The sequence below is a fragment of the Anas acuta genome, chromosome 5, assembly GCF_963932015.1.
Source record: "Anas acuta chromosome 5, bAnaAcu1.1, whole genome shotgun sequence".
NCBI lineage: Eukaryota > Metazoa > Chordata > Aves > Anseriformes > Anatidae > Anas > Anas acuta.
In genome coordinates this window covers 36,397,133-36,419,637 of record NC_088983.1, presented here as the reverse complement: position 1 = coordinate 36,419,637, position 22,505 = coordinate 36,397,133, and the positions used below count along the sequence as shown (strand labels likewise).

Genomic DNA, 22,505 nt, shown 5'->3' with positions numbered 1-22,505 from the left:
CACATAAGCGTGTGAGAGGAATACATAAACAACAGAGAACACACGCAAAGGCAGCTTGCTCCTTTGGCACATCTGAAGACACAAGATAAATAGCATTATTAACAGATTTGAGATATGAGAAAAGCAGTATGTATTATACATGCAAATTCACTCTTGCTCAAAACAAGCATACTTTCCAGAAACAGTCCTCTATGAAAAAGGTAAATTTTGTACAGTTTGAGAGAATAGTATTTAGTAAATCAGAAATTTGAAATGTCTTAATGTTAATTTCCTCATAGCAAATTGATATCTACTATTACATCTTTACATCTTTGTTCATCACCATCATGATGAAGACCAAGTGCAGACTTCAACATTTGAAATATAAGAAATGTTTTTGGCTTTTGTAATAAACCATAAAGATGTATGCTTTAGTAGAAATTATGACATTCCAAAAGAATCTGGTATTTATTCAACATGAGCATTTCTGTAAGGACAATAGGATAATTTTAAAAGTCTTGAGTTGGAGGGGCACAGGCAATGGACATCTGCATGCATCATGCAATCGTGCTTCCAAACAGCTGGCATGGTATCCTCAGTAACAGCTGCAGATATAATGCTAATAATTTTGTAAATAATGTTTCACATATCAAAACAGCAACTTTTTTTTTAAACTGCCCTTGATCTCTTACTATGTTATATTTAGTAACAGCCACTAGTGTAATCCTCCACTGTGAACTAAATATAGACCTGTAAGATGCTCTTAAGAGCTGCATTTTTGACAAGTAAAGGAATAAAGATGAGGTGGGAAAAAAATTGCTATACTGGTACAGATGAGGTCCACAGAAAACTGCTCTCCTAATGTCAGCAGTATCTCTGTGATTGGTTAGATTTTGTCTACCAGAAGAGAGAGGTAATATTGATTAAATTTGTCAAAGACTCACACAGGGTCTGTGGAGTACATGCCTGACTGCTGAATTGCTCCTGATTCCACCAGTTTCGCTGAAGCAAGAAATGAGCATGCCTAGTGCTTGCAAGTTGGTGCCCATAGTAAAGTACACATTGAGATTAGAGTCAAAACAATAATCTGAATCTCTTCTAGTTGTGTGGAAATTCAAGCCCATTTGTTTTGTTGAACTGGTCTGCCCTCTATAATACCCAAGCACTACTTTGGAAGAGTTGCAGCCTGGCAACTCTCTGTGGTTTATATTAAGAAAAAGCAAGATTGCTTCTGTCACTTCTGTCCATCAGGAAGGAGCCTCATTACCCAAGTAGGGTTGTAATATGTTGTTATGCTACTTGTATTTTATTACCATCGATTTCTCCATAAAGCGGATCCATTTATGGTCATTTAAATATTATCCTTCAACTATTTACTTATCTTGCTGGAAAGAAAGCTAACCATATCTGAATACAGATCAGTTGATTTTGTGGTTAGGTAGTGAGTTAAACAGAGGGCTGTGGGTTTTTTTTTTACAGCTTGTGGTTCTTCCATATAAATAAATCAGAATAGCCTTATAGTACATTATATGGGAAGTGACATACAGAGTAATGGCAGAGGCCATCAGAACTTAATGGATGTGTATGTTTTGTGTTTCCAATTGAGCTTCCCACATGTACTCAGAGATCAAGTATTTGTATTTCCAACACCATACAACACAGCTCTTTGTAGAGCGAAGATGGCCCAAAATTATTTGCAGTAATGGTAGAACATTATCATAAACCTGGTAGGTAGGTAGATGTTCTGTGAAATTACATGCATAAAAGTGCAAGAGATAAAATTTATTTTTATTTCAGAGACAAATCACAAAAGAGTAAAGTAATAGAAAAGTTTTATTAGCAAGACCATGTACTACCATTTAAATACTTGGGTATGAGAGCTATGGATGCAATCACAATCAAAATCTTGAAAGGCCTGTGACAGGAATGTAGTATGGGAAGACAAAGAAAAATCTGTGATCAACATAAAGACCATGGGGATAGATAACGTGTTACTTGCATATTTGATCCATGTAATTTAAAAACATTAAAAATCATCAGAACTATCCCTAATCCTTTATTTCTGGATACAGGGAGGTTTTTTTTCCAGTTTTCCTAAAAAGGTTTTTTGTAGGCCTGTAGTTTTCTGAAACTCCGGATATTAAACTGGCCAAAATAGCTGTTTTGGAGCCCGATAATCTTTGAAGAAAGTTGTTGAAAAAAGAAGGAAATATTTCTCTATAAAGTTTTCTGAAATTACGAAAAAGTAATGGCAATTGTTTGAAAGCTACAGAGAAGTTCTAAGAAGCAAGAAATAGTAGCAGGCAGCACATCAAGTACGTTGCTCTGTACTTCAAGCTACAGATCATCAAAATCTATGTGGTAGAAGTGTTTAGATATACATATTCCATCTAAGTCCAACATCAGCTCTACTTTTATAGACCAGGTAAACCACAGCCATAGTGGAATTTATTTGTACCACTGTACTTGACACCTGGACATCAAAGCAAAGCTGTGTTCAGAAAGAAGCACTGCATGTTCAAAAACCTTTCTTTACATAAAACCTTGTTTTTATTAGACATCAGTGAGTCAAAGGCAGATGGCTAATCTAATTTTAGATAGGGACAGATCCACCCCACCAGCGGCCAGAGTAATCAAGGGTAGCCAAGGTTATGAGCCCCAAGCAATAGATTTATTTTACCTCATATTCCGATTCCAGCGTCACATTGTTCTGTTTTAATTTTTCTTTCAAAGCAGGATCAACCTGTAAAACAAACAAAAATATAGCAAAAAAACATTTGTTTTTAAGAGCTTCTAAAAGAAATCTTAACCTCAGATAAACAAAGTATTGGTATATGTAAATCCTCCTCTACTCTAAAAAAGTATACGTGCTGTCTGTTCAGACACCAGTATGATGAACACAGTGCAAGAATTGGGCTCAAAAGAGACATGTCAACAAATCAAAAAGGAAACACATTTATAATTAGCCATGTGCTTGCATTACATTTAAACCTGTGTTTGGTTTGGCGATTTCAAACCAGTCAAAGCCTTAACAAACTAAAGAAGACCAGTAAAGAGAAAATTGCCATCACATTACATATTTTACTCCTGAATGGTATGTTCAGTGAGTAGGCACACAATACACTCTGCTTTACAAAGTCTATACGTGAGTCACACTTCCAAATTTCAGGTAAATGCACTGCTCTTTCCTAGCTTTGATTCTGTACCAACAACACTTGTGATTCCTGCCACCTTTCAGGTGGTCAAAGAACAAACCTAACAAACAGAAATTTGAGTGAACCACAGAGGATGAATCTTACGTAATTGAGCCTGAAGGAAGCTGTAGTCATCCCTCCCCTTGCTAATTCTGTCTCACACAGGCCTTAGAGCAGAAGCAAAGGAGAAAAAACTAGCATTCTCCATCCTCAGAGAAAGTGTTTCATCTTCTCCTCAAAGAGAAATCAGCCAAATATGCAGTATTCAGACACAGTCTTTAAGCTAATCAATTAAAATATCAAATAAATCTACCATGACAAACCATTCTCATTTTTAGACCTTAAATGCAAGCAGTGCTAAATGAATCAGATGTGTAAGGGGATTGGTAATGTATTTAGTTCTACATGTATGGTTCACTAGTCCAACTATGACCAGCTCAATGAACAAAAGTTCTTATTCGTAATTTGCTGCTTCTTTATCTGAGTGAAAAGCACTCAGTTGTCCCTGCCACTGTCAACTTCAAACGTCTATAAGCAGTCTAGAAAAGAAAAAGGAGAGAACACAAGTTATAGAGCTCTCCTGGGTTACCTTCAGATCCTGCCCCAAGAAAAGCATGTGAAAGTCACTTAGCTCATGACCCTTAGTGGTACTTAAAATACATACGTACCATCTACAACGAGGGGTATTGCTCTGAGAAATTTCCCTGAGCCATAATGCCCCCCGTGCTGATGCTAGGCAGCACGCAGCATGTGAGACCTCTGTTCCCAAGCCTGCTCAGACAGCCCAGCCTTGCACCACCCGTGCATGACCAGAGGGTCATTTCCCTACGCACCCAGAGATCTGGCCTCAGCAGCGCATGCATTTGCAACCTACAAACCCATAATAGTCGGGAACTAAGCCATAACATCTAAAACATTCAAAGTTTGTACAGGACGCAGCTCTCACATCCTCTGTAATAACAACTTCTGTAAAACGGGATATTGGCCCCCTACACCAAATAAAAAATGAGATGCCACATCTCTGCCTTGGTAGTCAAGGACTCCATAGGACTGCCCTTCATTAAAGACAGATTGCCTGCCTCTTTCTGTGACCACGACCTCCAACAACAGCCATGCCTCATTAGATCAATGAACCCATCCATCACACGTGCAGAAACGGACCTCTTCGGGCAGCCAGACACACTTTGGAGCTTGCTTTCACAAAGATAAGAGTGATCACGGACCTCAGTGTATTCAGAACTAAATGCAAACACTATTTGTTATGCTTAGTGTTCTCACAACACACACATGGGGAAGGGGAAATAAATGATGCTCCAGCAGGTAAAAAAGCAAGGGAGTTTTATTTCCTCCTACGTTCTCCATTTAATAAGAAGGCACCCAAGATAACACAGTTGGAGCATCATTTTTACTTAATTAACCATGGCTATAATTTAGCTTACAAAAGCACCTCAATATTCCTATTATCAAGGTTTACTTTAGCAATTTTTAGTGTGTGGCGTTTGCACGGCCACATTTGTATAAAGTAAAGGGAAACAAGCAGTGAAGTTATTGCCACTTCTCCTCCAACTCCTTCTGTCCTCATAATTCCTTGCATATTTGTTCTCCTCTGCCTGCTCACGGGGAGAAGACTAGCTAAAACTGAGACCCAGCATCCTGGGACTCATGGCTGTCTCATGCTGTAGCTGTAATATTGACAAAAATGCAGAAATGAAGGAGGTTAGTTTAAATTTCTCTCAAAAAAAAAAAAAAAAGTTATCTCAAATGAGAAATGAAGAGAAAGTACTTTCTTAGAAGCACAAATTTTATCTAGCAAATTAACTTACTGAAAAAATAGCAGTTAAACCCTATCTTGAGGGGAAACTATGCACACTTGCTGGCAAGCTCTTAATATTTACTATACAAGCACACAAAAGACTTAAGTCCAATCTGCAGAACATGTTATTTTGCTTCAAGTTGCACAAAAATATCAGGGAGCAAATATGTATTTCCTCTTGTCTTTACCATTTTTGTTCTGTACATACTTAACCATGAAAAATAATTTGAACACCCTTGACTCTGCACAGAAACTGAGTCATGTGCATGTTCCAAAGCCTTGGTTGCAAACCCCCGCTTTTCAGTTGCCAAATCTAGACAAATCTAGGTTACAAATCATTTTTAGAACCAGCAAGGCAGTTGATGAAAAGTATGTTATAAAGCTCTGTTCTCGCAGTGTTTGTACCATGCTGCACTATCCTTGCGGCATTACAAGAACAAAAAGAGGAAAGCAGAACAGTCCTGTTTTCATTCTGACCAGGCAGACAAACATCGGTAAGAACCATCATCCCAGGTCATAACCGGGGAACACGGTGTGGGTTGAGCCAGGGACGTGCCTGTCCCAAAGGGGTAACTTTTCTATATTACACCCCTGCTGCAAGACCCCAACCCAAGCACATACAGATTGCTTCCACTAGGACTGCTGCGCCAACACACAGACTGCTGAATGAGCCGTGCTGGCAAATGAATCATCAGCTACGTTATGAATACAAATCCCCGTTACGAGAGCTGATATGGGGAAGCACACAAAGCCCAAATGCCCTCACAGCCTAGCACTGTCCTCTGCACCATAATTTAGGAGGCAGGAGGAGCAGAAGACAACATCCCTTTACACTGGGGGACTACTGCTTGTCAGGCAAAATCTCAGATGCTCCTTTAAGATCCATTTAAATTCAAGCTCTGTCACTAAATACAGAATTCAAAGACCCATGTTGTTCTTTTAATTAGTGCATGATTTTAAATTAAATTCTTACTGAAAATCTATTGGAATACTTGATGCAAGTATTTGGACAGCTTTCATGAGAAGCCATCAGCAAGGCCTGGACACCAATACTGAAAATACCATTTTCCAAGGCAGGCTGACCCCTCCCTACTTCAATTGTGTAGCACTTGTAGAAAAAGTGAGTGAAACATTCTCAGAGCTTACTTCACACCACGTCAATCGGAAGTGCAAGGGCAAGTACACAGGCAAACCTCAAAAAAAGTTTAAAAGTTATCGAATTAGAATTTTGTCCCATTTTTGTCTCCCATTCTTTCAGCCTTACCCCTACTAAACTTCAAAAAGTTCTCAAAATTCTCAGAGAGAATGACTTTAAAAATACTCTTAGGTGACTAAAGGTAATATGGGTTAAGCCCAAAAATATTCTCAGAAATCTTAGTAGGCAGCTATTTGAAGCTGTAAGCACCTTAAATCCTTTTAAAACATGGCCATCACTTCTCATTTTAAGGCTGACATTTTGGGTTTTCCATTAGAACCAGCTGACGTATTTCCCTCCAAGCCAGACCTCTGGGTGCAGACGAGGAGCATCACTGCAGAACGAAGCAGCAATACCTTGGGCTTGCAACCCCCACCAGACCAGGGACTCCTGCAGCATGCTGTGAAAAACTGTTAGCCTCTCTTTACTCTCTTGGGTAAAGAGAAATTTTTATTTGTGACACAAATATTTCTGGTATATTTACAGACCTGAATGTGCTGCTACTAAAAATTCTCTGCCTAACAATTTTGCGCTGGTCTTTAGTGACCACAGTACATTTTGGTTTAGAAGTAAATAACGTAGACAGAGAGCAACTGAAATCTGTGAATGTCACCAGTTTTACCTCAAGGATATGTAAAGGATAACTCTTCCACAAAGAAGCCTGGAGAGTAACACCGCTGTCCCCTTTCAACACTGAGCATGGGAATACGAAGCAGATTAGCAGCATCGCTCCCATTCTGCCTTCGGAAAGGAGGAACAGGTTGATTCATGTTCTGATTTTCAGGGCAGCATCTCCATCACACCTGGGTGTGCAACTTCAGTAGCCCACCTTCACAAGCAGCCACTCTTTCAGTTACAACCAGTATGCTTTATTTGTCTGTATGTACTTACTATTTGTAGCCATGGGTTTTAGTACAAGTCAAGCTTTGAGTACATTACATGCTCTAAAATTATGGGTTCCCTCATGATACACAATGAAACTGTCAAGAGACAACCGTGTCATGAGGGGAGGACTGCTTTTAGCAGTCTCCTCTCACATCAGTCTGTGCAGTACATTGTATACTCGTGTCCAGAGACCGGCATGTCCTGACCAAATATTTGTACACCAAGGTCTTACAAAACTTTCCCTCTTACAAACATTTCCAGAAGACACTAGTGTTGATACCCTAAAACAAATCAGTTATTTTTACAAAAACGCGAGTGTTCTTTCTTACACCCTAACCCCCACAAAATAATATCCCACTAAAAGATTTCAGCTTTTACTTGGGAAATGAGGAAGGACAATGGATTGGCTTTAATGGACGTGAATTAAGCCTCCTCCCCCCCATCTGCTCACACCAGCACAAACAGATAGGACACAATTCTCCTGCAGTATCCACAACACAGACAGTCCACAGAATGACTCCTTACATGAAATTCTGCATTTTGTTCTCCCTACCCATTTTTCAAATCAAGTATCAACCAGCACTACCACTTTGGGCCATCCCAATAAAACATCTTCTTTGAATACACTTATCACATGCCTGCTCCTCCAAATGGAAAATCAGCAATCTTGCGTGGATCAACTTAAATCTTCTTTTTGAGAAGAGAGTCCCATAAGTTGTTACAGAAGTCTATGTCATAAATATTGCAACTTGTGGTTTATGAGTAGACTGAGAAGCTGTAGACAAGGCATAAATCCCAGGACTCGGGCAGTGTCACATAAAAGCTAAACTAAGTGTCATTCTGCTGAATGAATTAAGAAAATAAAGGTCAAAGCATAAGTAAGAGGAAAGTGCAAGAGAAAACATACAGTTACATGCAACTTCATGCCCAGCATTCTTTAACTACATTATTCCTAATATTTAATACATGAAAAACACTTGCATAAGGCTACTGCATAAGCTTAGACAGGAATACTTCTGAATAGTGGGCAGACATCTGAGATCAAATCTACAACTCAGGTTTGTGTCCTTTGACTCTTCCCTAAGATCTGCATAGAACACAGACAGTTAAACAAAAAAATATTTCATCCAGCCTCTGACAGGAATCAATGCAGACATTTCCAAAGGAGCAATATAAAAATCTTATTACAGCAGCAGTTCCCACAGTTATGGTACACGATGTGCCAGTGATCTCTCAAAATCCAAATCTTCTACTTGCTTCCAGATGGATTAAAAAAAAACCTACAATCCCAAACTCTGGACCACACATTTTCACATAATAATGCCAAGGGAAATGCAAGCTATTATGTTAAAGGCTAATACAAAGATGAAACCATCCCCTTCATCAGCAAGCACTTAAGCATATCTAGATTTCTTCATGTAAAATCATCAAATCTAACAAGGGTTCTCTAGCTCTCATTTCCGAGAAAAAAAGTACTCAAGCACTTAATCAATGATTTGTATGCTTTCACATTCTGCTTGATTTTGCAGGTGCACATTTACTTATTTGATTTATAAAACGTAAATTAGTGCCTTAAACCCTGGCTCTGTATATGCTACCATAAATTTCATTTCACACTAAAATTCAGTGCAAAACCCGTTCTTTCTGGTATAAAACAGAGTATTCCAATACAGGAAATTAAACAAACAAACAAGGCCACAACTCTAGAAGTAACAGCAAGACCTTTTTTGTGTGTGTGAAAGGTTCCTGCAAAAAAACAGGCATCTTGCTGTGTGCATGAAGATGAATCAGTCCCAGGCATAGACCCAACCACCTCTGTTATCACCTTGAGGTCAGAATGACAAATATCTCTGGTACAGGATCTCAAGGCCGGCACTCCTGAGCTTTGCTGTGTCTTAGTTCCCCTATAGCTCAAGTACAAGGGGAGGAACTCACCGAGTATTGTGTGCAGTTTTTCCCAAATCTCATTTTTAGCTCCTTCAGAACAAGAAACAAAAGTGTAAGATCTTCCAGATGAATTGGAAAACCACATTTAAGACCCCAGCATAAACTACACTATGCAAGAAAGACAAAAAAGGCTCAGCCTGCTTTTACAGTCCAAGGATTTAATGTATTAATCTATTAGCAAAGAAAGAGGTGAAAAGCAAGGCAATACCATTGCCTTGCCTCTGGGCCACAATGCAGACCAGTGGTTGCTAACAGGAGATTTTTAACCTGAAAGAATGGAATTGCAGAATTTGTTGAATCGGCTATCACAAAGCATTGCCAGGAAAAACAGTAAGAGGAGTAAGTCATCTATTTCAAAAAATATTAAAATAACTTCTCAAGGTGCCTTTGTGAAGCCTCTTTAGTATGCTATACCTGCCCTGTTACAGCCACTTAAACACTGTGAAATACAAGACACAAACTAAATGCCCTTAAGGTATCAGTCCAGAAAAAAGGAAATGCTACAAAAGCAGTACTTAACAATTTTCCTCAAAGTGGGTATAATTTATGAAAAACACATAAAATCTAGTAAAAAATTTCAACTCATTAAATATGGGTTTCATCATACCTTAACTTACCTGTGGGCACTTTGCAATGTCCTAATAAACCTGTCAAAATTCCTTACAATGCTTCTGCTGTTAATATACATTTGTCATTTACTTTTTAGAGTGTGTTTTCTGCATATTTTGTTTAGTCCATCACCATGTTAGTTATTATTAATACTGAATTAACTAGCATATGCAAAAGGCACATCCCATTCTAACCTGAAAACATTGATCTCTTGTATTCAGAGTCGTATCTTTACTGACAGAAGCAAAAGCTTTCATACTGAATAAAAAATGCACAAATATGAAAGGAACTGGGAAAACAGCACATACGCAGTTTAAGATTTTCCTTCCCACTCCCTTACTCATATGCTAGTCTTGGACAGAATCAGCCTCTTTGTGGTAACTCTAAAAACCAGGAAAATCCCTTAAGTTTCTGTTAAAAGCAAGCAACTTCAATATACATTTTCTTCTGCTGACTCAAAACATTAAGGAATATTTATGTATGTGTAGGGTTTTAATTCTAAAAATTGTATTTTGTTATGTTTTAGGAGGCCACTTTCACAGACAATACAAGTCTCAAATCTCTCTGTAAGTACTGAAAAAATGTTGACTTTTTTTTTTTTTAAGGCAATTTTAACAGAAACAGTTTTGGGAACTCATTGTGAACATAGCAAATTTGCTTTGGTTGTCCTGAAACTGCATCTCTGCAAATAAACTATGTTTTGAAAAGAAAAAAAACTACCGAGTTTTAATAACTGCCATCCTAAATCTCCATGTTCTAAAGGAATTACTGCCTTTAAGAAAGCTTCTCACTCTACAGCTTACATAGCACTTAAGTAAAAATACTTTCCACACTGACATCTAGTGAAGTTTTACAGTAAAAAGAAAAATCCTGTACTATTTTGCACCCACAGAAAGCTTTTCATCTTCCAAATTAGCCACATCTCAATTACTAACTTATGTATAAAAATCACTAGAATTTGTAGCACATTTGTACATTATGCACTCTTTTATTTTAAAAGATATCTTGCCACTATTTTTAAATAACACATTTACCAGCCAGAGTCCCAGAAATTCTGATGAGTATATTAGAGGAAGTTATCATTATAAGATCTGGGGCATATTAGAGGAAGTTAAAGATAAGATCTGGGATAATTAAACTTAAAACATATCTAACAAAGTTACTGTTTTTCCATTATGCCAGGTGAAAATCTGCAGTTCCCATTTCCCAGTAGGTGTTCTGATCAGTTGGATCTTGTTGCTTAAGGTATTTTTTCAAATGTAACATATCTATTTGTAGAAAACAAACAAAAACACCATAAAAGAAACATGTCATACTTCCAGTATTAAAAAAAAAAATACTGTAAGACTCAACAACAGCTATCAGAAAGCAGATCCCCAAGCCCTCTGGCTATTATTGTACTTTTAAGGGCTAAACATCCAACACCAAAAAAGGAAACCATCCACAACTTTACTAAGTTCAATGTGAATTATGAATGAAGAACACTTTAATTCATACACTTCAGATATTAATAAGGCAAGTTCTCTCTCTTCTCTATGCAGTACCTGCAAAGCTTGTATCATTCCTACATTCTCTCCATAATCAATGAAGAAAGAAAGAGTCCTTTGGGAATACCTAAATTAGCCTCCTGCTCTGAATCATCACAGAGGATGGAAGGCTGTATGAAAAGCATCCGTATTCTTTGAGGGTTTGAAAGTGGACAGACTGTTAAAGAGAGCCCATGAATTTGTTGGCCCCAGAGCTGTCAGTCTACCCGCACAGGGACAACAAACTCAAATGCCTTCTACCCTCCTGAAGCTGCCCTCCAGGGAGGCAAGACACAGTCTTACACCAGCTACAATGTTAATTTCAGCACTCATTAAAGGTTCTAAAAGCAACGTCTCATTTTTATGCCCCATCAAACGAAGGCAGTTAAGAACTGCCTGACACAACTTACAGGAGGCTCAGTGCTGACTCCAGGGAAAATATATCGCCTATTGAATCACAAGCACAACTATAAATGCCTTGTGCAGTGGCAGATTTTTGAAGAGAGACGGATTATATGTTTTCCCTTCTCATTAGTGATTGCACTCCAGACAAGAGTTTGGGTTCTGCTGTTTCAGACTGCCACGTAACCCATAGCTTGGAACAGAACCAGTTGACTTGAGACTTTCCAGCCTCAAAACACGAAGGGGAAGAAAGGAAAGGTGCACTCAGAGATCACACTTAAAATGGAAAGATTTGTTCCCAGGCAAAGTGTTTTCAACACTCCCTTGGTAAAAAACGTTGAGATCTTCAAGTCAAAAGCAGCAGAAAATCCTGGTCTAGGGTCTGGCACCTTGGTACTTGAGCTCCAATCTGCTGAGACCAGTGCCATCAGCTTCACAACAGGAGTCTGGAAAGCTAGTTGTCTTCTGGTGCTCGAAGGAGGTGAGGGGGAAAAACAGCTGGATATTAAATATGTTTTGGCTAAAAGCTGCCTGAAGCTAAATTACACACTTGTAATCACTTCAATTGCAAGGCAGAAATACTAGTAATTAATTGTGTCAATGTGACAGGATTTAAAACAACCAAACAGAATTCTTGGTACTGTATAAAATGTAAAAATCTGAAATCTATCAACATTTTATAAACTGAAATTAGTTCCACTTACAATGGCAGCAGAATGAGTTTCTCCAGTTAATAGCCTCCTCTTCATCTGAATCTAATCTTGACAACAGAAAAGAAACACCATAAAGAATTATGAAATGGAAAAATGGCTTCTGTTTAAAGATGAGGAACTCAGAATACTTGCACTCTATTTCATATTTTGTCACAGAGAAGCTCAGTAATCTGAGGTAAAGCTGCCAGATGTCCAGCTTTCTCCAGACGCAGCCTTTTTTTTCCACCCAGAAATTCTGTCCAGACAGAAAAAAGAGAAATTTGGCCATTTGCCTGGAAATCTCCAGATGCTGGGCAGCATAGTCATGCAGTAGCTCTGACGCGGTTGCTAGATGCTTGGAAATCCTGCAGAATGTGTGTGTGTGGTGGGACTGTCACACTTCCAAAGAGAGTTACCTTGTGTGCAGCTGTGCAGAACATACCTAGCATGCTGCATTTACTGAGTACTCCTGAGTAAGATACGCCAGATAGGATCCAAGTTCTGTCCTCAGTTTCCTGGACAAAAAAAAATGAGCAAGCCCTCACATGAAGCATTCACCCTACAGTAATCTTCTAAGTGCACCCACGTGCATACATACACAAGAAATTTGGAACAGCACATGGGGCTACCAGGGTATTTACTAGTTCAGGACAGGTAACAGCAGTGGTCACATTGCTGCCATACACATCTCAGGATTCAGAACTAGACTTACAGGGACCTAACACCCCGTTGCACAGCAAAATCCGCAGCATGAATTAAACTTGGAAATTTTAAAAAAAAAAAGCAGTGAGATTGAGATGCCTAGAAGGGGGATACACGCTAGGCAGCAACTGGAGCAGCAGTAACTAGAGACAAACAACAGGAAAGGCTGAAGAGCTTCCCAGAGAAATTAAATGTGCCTTTAAACTCTCATAAACATCCTGGGCAAGGGCCTTTGACTGAATGAGAAGGTACTAGAAAGCAGCCATACTTCTACAGGCATTTTGCATGAAGCCTCATAGGTTGTAATCATCAACTCACCTTGCTGAGATTGCATTTCACTAACGCAGATTGAGGAGTATCTATTTAATGGAACCTAGAAGATTTAACAGATGCCAAGCATGCAGCACCCTGAAAGCTCTGGTACCAGAGAGCTTGGCCAAAAGCAGAGTATTAGGGATATAGCAGATTTTCAGTCCAACAGTGATACACAGACAGCTATGGAATGGAAGTTTTAGGGAAAAAAAACTTCAGATCTAGACAGATATTAAGCCCTTGAATCTTTTATGCAGAGTGGGAAAATTGAGTTAAAGACACAACACCTCTCCGCCTCTCAAATACATTTTTATATCATTCAAATAATGTCTGTTAATGTATCCTTACAAACGAGACACAGCATGACATCCTAGCATCCTAGGTAGAAAAAAACTGTCATTTCTACACTAGTAGTAGTCATTGCATTCTCAGGCACTAATAGGTAACGGCTTTTCTTCACAGAAGAAACCTATGAAAAAAGCATGACGAGGGTTCGGTGAAATAATTTATAATGGAAACTCCGAAGATTATTATTTAGGGTCTGTGGCCAAACTCAACATCATTAACAATAAATTTTCACATTCGTTGCCAAAAAATATTCTGGCACAGTATTACCAGACTGAAACTAAATACTCATTAAAATAAAAAAGTTATTTCAAAGTTAAAAATTAGTACCACTTTAATTCTTCCTCAGTGAACACACATTACCAAATAATACTGTTTTATTATCATCATCACATCCTGATTTGATGAGATTTCCCCAACTTTTAACAACCGTAGCGAGGTTCTGAGCACCCATTGCTGTTCCAGGTAATTAGTATAAGTCTTCTGGTATTGACAGGTCTCCTGGTTTCATCAGAACAGGCTAGATGGGCTGGGCCTCATTTTTCTTCAACTTGAAGAAAAAGAGCAGCTGCGGGCAATACATTATCTCCAGGCTGTCCTACAGTGCTTTACACTGTTTGTGGTGACAATAATCAGAGGGACTAGGTGGATCCAATCACTGGAAGCCATTCTAAAACATATACACAATATCAGCCTCAGAATGGAGCAACAAAACTGTTACTGAGCATCAGGCTGACTACATAGTTGGCTTTTAGATTGTTAATACGCTAAACCAAAAGGATGTCTGAAAAAATAGAAATATACGTGCCTGTCTGGTACAGCAAATTCAGCAAGCACCTGTTTATACATGAAGGGGGGAAGTAATCTGAGCTCAAGCAAAATGGATTAGTTTTTCCTGAAATCAATGAAAAATACATGAAGCCCAACATTAGCAGCTGAACCTCAAAATCTTCAAGAACAGCATGGATAGAGAGAGCTTATTTCCATACAGTCCCTCTGGACTGAACCGAAACAGCAGAAAACTGATGTCTGAACATCTGGTAACACCACAATACAGAGCACGAAAAGCTCTGCTACCCCTTCATTTCTGTGCCATATTGTAGGACTGAAATTACTACCTTGGATAATTCTGAACCACGGTCAAAAGATGTAGCAATTTCCAAATTCTCCCTGCCAACAGGGGCCAGGCTGCTTCACTTAACATCCAATTCTAAAACCCTCCACTAAGCAGGCCATGCTTGAAAGCAAGGTCTGCTTTAATTTAGCAAAATGTTCTTCATTACATAAAGACAAATGACAGGCAAAGATTTTTTTTTTCCTGTTATAAGCTATCATAAATGTATGCCTCTTTGCATTCTCTAAAGAACCAAGCAACACTTCAGTGTTTTATTTTCTTAATTTTTAGAGGACCTAGGGCCAAGCTCTTTAATTAATTTAGTCTCTGAAAATCACCTAAATCAACTTACACAAGGAAATTAGCCAAATTAGTTTGTCTTCATTAAACTTGTGACTCAGGCCACCCTGACCTGCTTAAGTTTAAAAAAAAAAAAAGCCAATATCAATCCCTGTGCTTGTGTAATTAGCTTACTGAAACCAATTAAATGCATTAAAGTGCATTATAAATAAATAAATGCTAGATAAATGCTAGTTGAGAAGACTTAATTATTCCTCCAAGTTCAGTGACAGACACGGACACTAAAATGATTACGTATTTCCTTGCTGACAAGCTTCGAAAAGATACCTTCCCCATCCAAAAAAATCCACCAAGCATCAATTAAAGAGATTTTTATGTTCTTCTTTGTTTTCACACTCAAATCAAACAGGACCTTTTTAACACTACCTCCTACACCATTACGGAAGAGGCAGAAAGAAACTCTCTAGAATCACATTACATCTCAAAGAGGATCAGCAGATGAAATGAGTTCCTTCACCTTCAGCCCATTCCTACTGGTTTGCCAATGAAGCTCCAGGGAAAGAACATTTAGGGCAAGCCTCATCTTACCTAGTTGTAGCTATCTAAACTTTTGATCTGAAGCATGAAAATTCTGTTTAAACTCCTCTTACAATCAACTGAGTAGAGATAGATAGGTATTTCTAGAGGCAACAAATGCTACTTTTAAGATATGCATCCAAAAATGGAACTAACTCTTCTGCATCTGAAGTCGTGCAAAGGTTTGTATCACCTACCATTCACTGGTCAAATTAAATATACCCACATGCAAAGGATGACAACTCACCTCACTGAAATCTGGCAACAATAAAGCGCTGAGCTCAATCCCTCTACTTTTCCTGCAGTAAAAACTTCCTCAAGCATCTCCATGAAAACGGAATTAAGCTTATTGCGGAGGAATTTCTGTCTCAAACCACCTAGCTATCTGAAATAGCTGTCTGGATAGCTATTTCATACTAGGCTTTTAATTCAAGACAATGGAAACATTATCAAGATGAGTCCTAGACAGTGCACTGCATTGCATACAAACGTTTAGAGTTATAATTTCACTTACATAACTCTAATAATACAAATAATCCAATTTAGACTATTTTAAATTAACACTGTTAGCATTTATTGTGACCTTAACACCGGAAAGGGGTGTTGACATACCTGGAACTCTAGAGGATGATTTTGGAACAAAATCAAGCAGAAAATCTTCAGAAAATCAAAGACAACTGAGCAAATAGTATGACCTGAGCAGGCAGCAATAGTTACACCCATTAGTTACCATAAGAACTACAACACCATGTATTTCTCCAGTCCAGCCAATCACAAGAACTTCACCTATCCAGATTACTCCTTGAAATCGTGACGACACTTAAGTTTCGCCAAGAGCTTATGATCTTTGGGAACACCAAGGTATAATATGATTTCGAGCACAAATATTTATCCATTAAGAACTTCATTAAAAACACCTTGCAATCTTCAGTCAGTTGACTAATTTGGGGGAAAAATGTGAAAATCACACCTTTACATCCTGCTACAATACTGTTTGCTGTCCCAGTAAATCCTTATTATCTTTGATAGCTTTGCAAATAGTATTTTTTTTTAACAGAGCTGCAGGTCCTCAAGTACGGTGAACAAGACAGCTATGATAAAGCAGCTCTATCTAGCTCAGGTAGATATAACAATACGTTTAACGATGGGGTCAATCTGTTCACAGTCAACAACTATATGTTTGAAAAAAAATGGCATTGCTTTGGGCATTTTAAATGCTACAGACCCATTCAGGGTCTTAAGCACTTTTGTTTTTAAATCTTCACCTCACATAAAATATATTATTTAAAAGGAAAAAACACACACACACACAAATGCATTCAAATCAGCAGATCCCCCCCTCCTTGCATATTCAGAAGAAAATGCTGGACTGATTTCCCAGACCTTCCTGAGGCAAATGCCAGTTATGATCTCACCTGATAAAAAGGTCTCATGGAAACAGGTCATTTCTTTGCTCCTATTTCCACCTGAAATATTTCACCCTGACCAAAGCACTTGAACTAATGGATCTCACCTGAGGAAGTACTTTTAAAAAAATACTCATTTGAATTTAAATAATTCTATTTGAACTAATTAACTACCCTATTCTCTATGTAAATTAGAGCAGCATTAATTACCTTCCTCTTACAGAGAAAGTGAGACCCACTAAAATTCAGTGACTGCTTTCTACAGTCACTTAATACCTCAGTAAGACAGAAAACATTACCTGGATTTCTTAGCATTCTACTTTAGAGGTGCACTCGCTTTGTTTAGGACAAAATAAAAGTGAATCAGAATCTACATAGCTTATAATCACTGAAGAGGTCAGTCAGTACTGTAATGCTTTTATATATTCCACAATAGGAACTATTTGCAGACTTCAAAGGCCCATTGATGTTTTGCATCCTGACAAAATGATCTAGAGACTCTAGGTTTCCTAGAAGCGCTCCTGCTGGATGTGCCCTGAAGGAACTTGCTTCCTACCTCCTCCCTGTACTCTGAGAACCTGACTCACAGTAACTCCACTTCAATAAAGCCATACCAACTTAAAAATAAAAATTCTGTTTTATTAGTCAAAACAGTTTGCTGAGGGACTAAAAGCCTAGATTTCCCCAGGGAGTTAAAACTTTGCTTCCCTTCAGCCCTTCACAGTAACCATCTGTTAATGGTACAAACCATGAAGTCATTACTCTTGTCCAAGATTCTTATATCCAGAATTAGACCTGAAGCAGCAAGTCTCTACCATGCCTTGAATGACAACAGTGGGCACACAGTAAACAAACCAACAATTATTATATACTTGAAATTATTATACACTTGAAAGGGAACATTTTCTGTATATTAAATGGAAGTGACATTTTCAGTTTTAAAACACTTCTTAAAAAAGTATCACTAGACAATTACATACACAACATTAAAGTAAGACAAAGAAAGGGCCCGGTTTTCTGATCGAGAATAAAGATGTTTGGAAAGATGCCTATACAAAACTACTCATTTCTCCTCCATTAATCCAATGTGATTTTCCCGTAAGCATACCTGGTTTGCTATACCCAATTTCAATTTGCATAAATTCTTCCCAGAAAAGAAACAATTACCCAACCTAATGATTTCTCCATTAATGGACATTTTGGCAACAATAGATAATGCAGAAGTCCTTGATTAGTTTCAGGAGAATTCTGACTGGCATAAACAGGCATTTACATCAATAAGTGCCTCAGCACAAGTTTGCTTTAAATGCAAAATACCCGGTGTCCTGAGGGAATACAGCTGATCTAGGTATGCCAAGTAAATTAAGGTATACCCAAAATGTTAGGGTTTTTTTTTTTTTTGGCTTTTGAAAGACATGCACGCAAACAATGCCCTGATATCCAGAGGTGCTATTCTAATTGGATAAAACATCCATTCTTGCCTCCAGCCCCTCTCCAACTGCAGCTCTGTCCCCATACCAACCCTCACCTCACTCATCAGTCAAGCCTCTGCCCCAGATACCAAGGCATGGCCCAGATGACCAAGAGGACAGAGCTCCTTCTGCAGCCCCATACCTGCTACAGCTCTAAACTCTGTTTCTCTCTCAACCCTAATCCTATTCCCAACCCACTGCATCATCACCAAACCATATTCCCTCCAAAGTCCGAACCACCATTTTCTCTTGAATTTTAAGTTCCTTTTCAAGGAATGCTCTTCAAAACACTGTTTTATACGATAATTCAGTTTGACATTAATAACATAGGTGATGTCACTAATGCAGCTTTTGTTAATTGAATTACAAGAATACAAAGAGAAAGTACCAGTTAACCCTTCAGCCACTAAAACACAGAAACTAATTCAACTGAAAAAGGAGAAATAGTTTTAAAGGGAAGGGATCACAGTTTAGCATTTTAAATGTACTAGATATACCACAAAAGAAGCATCTAAGTCCTGTCTAACTAGCAGTTTAATTAGCAAGAAAACAAGTTCAGCAGTCCTGCTCACACAATGAGGTGTACAGTACTTTCAACATCCTTAATATACAATCAAAAAAGATAGGCACTCAGGTATTACAAATCCTAACCTACATCTGGATGGCTTGCTTAACTTTTTGAAACCTCAATTTTTTTCAGCAGTAAAATTGAAATAATTTCTTAGTGAATTAGAATGGTTCTTAACTCCTTATGGGCATAGAAACAAAAACTAATGAAATACATTGCTTTAATTTGTCTGCCTATAACTAGCCCAAGGTTGGTGTTGGTGGTTCTCAGCCAATATTGCATTGTTCTTTATCTAAATTGCATGTACTCTTAAATAAAATCATAATGAAAAGAAAAAGAAAATACAAAAGAGATGCTGTAGCCTTAACTAGTACAGGCTGTAGCAAAATCCAGATGGCCTCTTTTAACTTTTCAGAGAACTCCAGGGTGCAGTAGCTTCCCCTCAGAGCTTTCATGTACTGCCTAATTCAGTGATGCTTCCCATGATTATACATGCTGGGACACAAAGCCCCATAGATGCGAACAAACACATCTATTACCTTGATTTTTCTCTGGGCTGTGGTCACTGTCCAGATCATGGAGGCCAAATGTAATCACCGAGTATGAATCTGACCAAGAAACTGACAGAAACAACAGGCAAATTCTTGCCTCTGCTGTGATCCCCATCTGGATAGAGGAAAACTTAGCTACAGCAGGTCCTGAAAGCCCAGGCCTGAGAGAAAATAACTTCCCAGCACACAGCTCTGTAGAAAAGAGTTGTAAGATCACCCTCCCATTTTAAGGGCTACCTCAAGTATGGGACTGAGAAGTGGGCCGCGTGGTGCCTCAAAGGCCGCGGTCAGGTATGCAACACAAGGAACAATGGAGGGCAAATGAAGTAATTTAGATGGCCCACAACAAGGTCTAAGACAAAACAAAGGAGTCTCCAAACCCTGAACAGGTAAAGATCTGAAAGATTTGGTCACAGTAGATAGCTGCTGTAAGCCCATTCTTTCCTACATTACGAACTCTTGTCACGGACCTCTTAGGCACAGTGTCTGGAGTCTTACACAAACTCTTCTTACACAAAGTGCTACACAGTCTTTAAAAAAGCTTCAGGTCACCTGCAAGTCAGCAGCACTGAGACCTCAAAGCTTCTCTGCATTGCAACAGCAGGCTTGCATAGTACAAAGTTAGTCACAGAGAATCAGTACTACTTCCTACTTAACTGGCATGCTCCTTTCAGACCATTTCACACATAACTTGGAACTAATGGTACACTCAGAGGCGTAAGTAGCACTGGTAAACAAGCCACTTCTCTCATTCAGAAAGTTTCCAGCACATTTAAAGAAAGGCTTCTTCCACATAGTACATTTTGCCATGGGGAGTAAAGATTAGCTCCTGTTTCTGTCACAGAGCTTAAAGAACAGGATGCAGCACAATGTTAAAGGTAGCTGCTTATGTCAGTCAACTTGAAGGAAAGCATCCCCAAAAAATTCAACACTGTTTACTCAACACCAAATAGTTTGAAAACAGAACCAAAAGATTATTGTGCACCTTCTAAAATAATTTTTTTTAGTCTAGATTAGGTATAAAAACTTCATAACTTAACCTCTCCTAACCTCTAATCTGTATCTCCCCTCTTAGTTTAAAACCATTCCCCCTTGTCCTGTCATTATCTGCCCGAGCAAAAAGTTGCTCCCCATCTTTGTTGTAAGTCTTCTTTAAGTACTGAAAAGCTGCAATAAGGTCACCCGTGAGCCTTCTCTTCTGGCTGAACAGCCCCAGGAGAGAAGAAATAGGAAGATGTGCTATACTTCCTTTCTCCAGACTCAGACTTGCCATTTATAATCAATATAAGGAACCACATTATTTATGTTGATCATTTTCCAGAGACAGCAAAAAGACTTGTCATTATTTCAGCCTCTATTGTTATCTACACTGCTCACTGCCTAAGAGCCCCTGGTGTAGCCCAGGGTTCAGTGGTGAAAGGCATTAATGTGTCCCAGTACTAACAGTTTGCTTGTCCTAGTAAACTATCCTTTATAAGTCAGCACCTATGCAAAATGAAATGAAGAGTAAAGAAAACCATTTCAAGTACCGTGCCATGTAGTTTGTGGACATCGTATCTTATTTGAGCAAATTCACGGAGTCCAAAAGATCCCCCAACAAGATACAGCTGGAAAACAATAAAATGAAAATACAAGTTAGGACTAATGCAAAAAACAGCACATCACACACTGGCCCACTTCATTTAGCAAGGCGCTCTGCTATTCTTCCAGCAGAAACACCAGGAACTGAAGAAAACAAACTGGAGCAAACATATAGGAGACGAAGGAGTATGTGGAATGTCAGAGATTTTTCTTTCACTCTGGGACAGGATTTCACAAATTCCTTCCTTCATACACAAACAGCTGCATCACGACTCCCATCCTCTAGGAACTTCGTCTCTTCTTACCCCTTTTTTTACCTCCCCATATGGCTTCCTGACATAACTGCAACAAAGGAACCTTTTGTTACTGCCACAGCATTTATTCCCATCATTTTCAAACTCTGTGGGGAAGTAACAATGCCGCGTTGACTGGCTCTGATGTCTGTGTGTTCCAGATCTAATTAAGCTTCTGAGCAGACCGGCTCACTGGAATTGTGGTTCAGTGATACATTATCAACTAAGCTAAGAAATCACATCCAGCACACCTGCACCGTTATTATTGCCTCCTTAGTTGTCTTGCAATTCCCTCCACACCTGCAAAGCTTATGAAAGAGAGTAATACAGGGATTAAGGGGGGGAGTACTTCATAGCAGCGTTAAAAAAATTATTATTCTTTCTTATAGCAGAGGGATATCATAAAATTGCCTATGTATTTTTATCATTGAAAATGGACAGATCAACCAAAAGATCAAATATTGTTAACAAACACAATGAAGGACTTAAAAACTAGCTTAGAAATCTCTCTACTTTGTGGAAGAATCAGGTTTTTTCACTGCTGCTCTGACCTGACAGAGTTTTTCTGCTGTTCTCTGCTCAGGCTGAAAGGCTTCACATCTACAGATGAGCATCTTATGGAAGGCTGCAGAAGCAAAAGGAAGGGGAGAGGACCAACCTATTTTGACTCTTCTACCTGTTACAGTCCTTCATTACAGGCTGCTGCTGCACTGGCAGACATTCTCTGTGCAATGATGGTTGATTCTTGATACACATTAGGTTTGCTGCAATGGCTTGTGCCCAATGATTGTTATAATTATGCTGCACAGGTAGTTAAAAGGGTATGTGCTTTCCAAACAGTATGCTATCCTAAGTTCAGGCCATTGAAGCCACAAAGCCATATGCATTCAAATAAAAAATAATAATAATAATAATAATAAAAAAGCCTTCTACACTTATTCCTTCCATTTATTCTTTCTAAAAGGTGCAGGACTACAGGATTTTCCATCAAGCAGATAAAGCTACTCAGAAACAGGCACATTTGAAGAATTCATGTTGCTCTT

General features: G+C 38.6%; 1 protein-coding gene across 6 annotated transcripts in view; it reads right to left on the bottom strand.

Annotated features, from left to right (window-relative positions):
- The window catches only part of COX16 (cytochrome c oxidase assembly factor COX16), a 43,801-nt gene that overhangs the window by 10,009 nt on the left and 11,287 nt on the right, over positions 1-22,505 (bottom strand). For 3 of the 6 annotated variants that reach the window (XM_068684128.1, XM_068684125.1, XM_068684126.1), the window contains 3 exons: positions 21,118-21,195; positions 12,255-12,305; positions 2,660-2,722 (listed from right to left, as the gene is read on the bottom strand). In XM_068684128.1, the coding sequence (XP_068540229.1) occupies positions 2,660-2,722; positions 12,255-12,305; positions 21,118-21,195 (192 nt within the window). The remainder of the gene's footprint in view (positions 1-2,659; positions 2,723-12,254; positions 12,306-21,117; positions 21,196-22,505) is intronic. The other 3 variants (XM_068684127.1, XM_068684129.1, XM_068684130.1) reach the window with 2 other exon arrangements.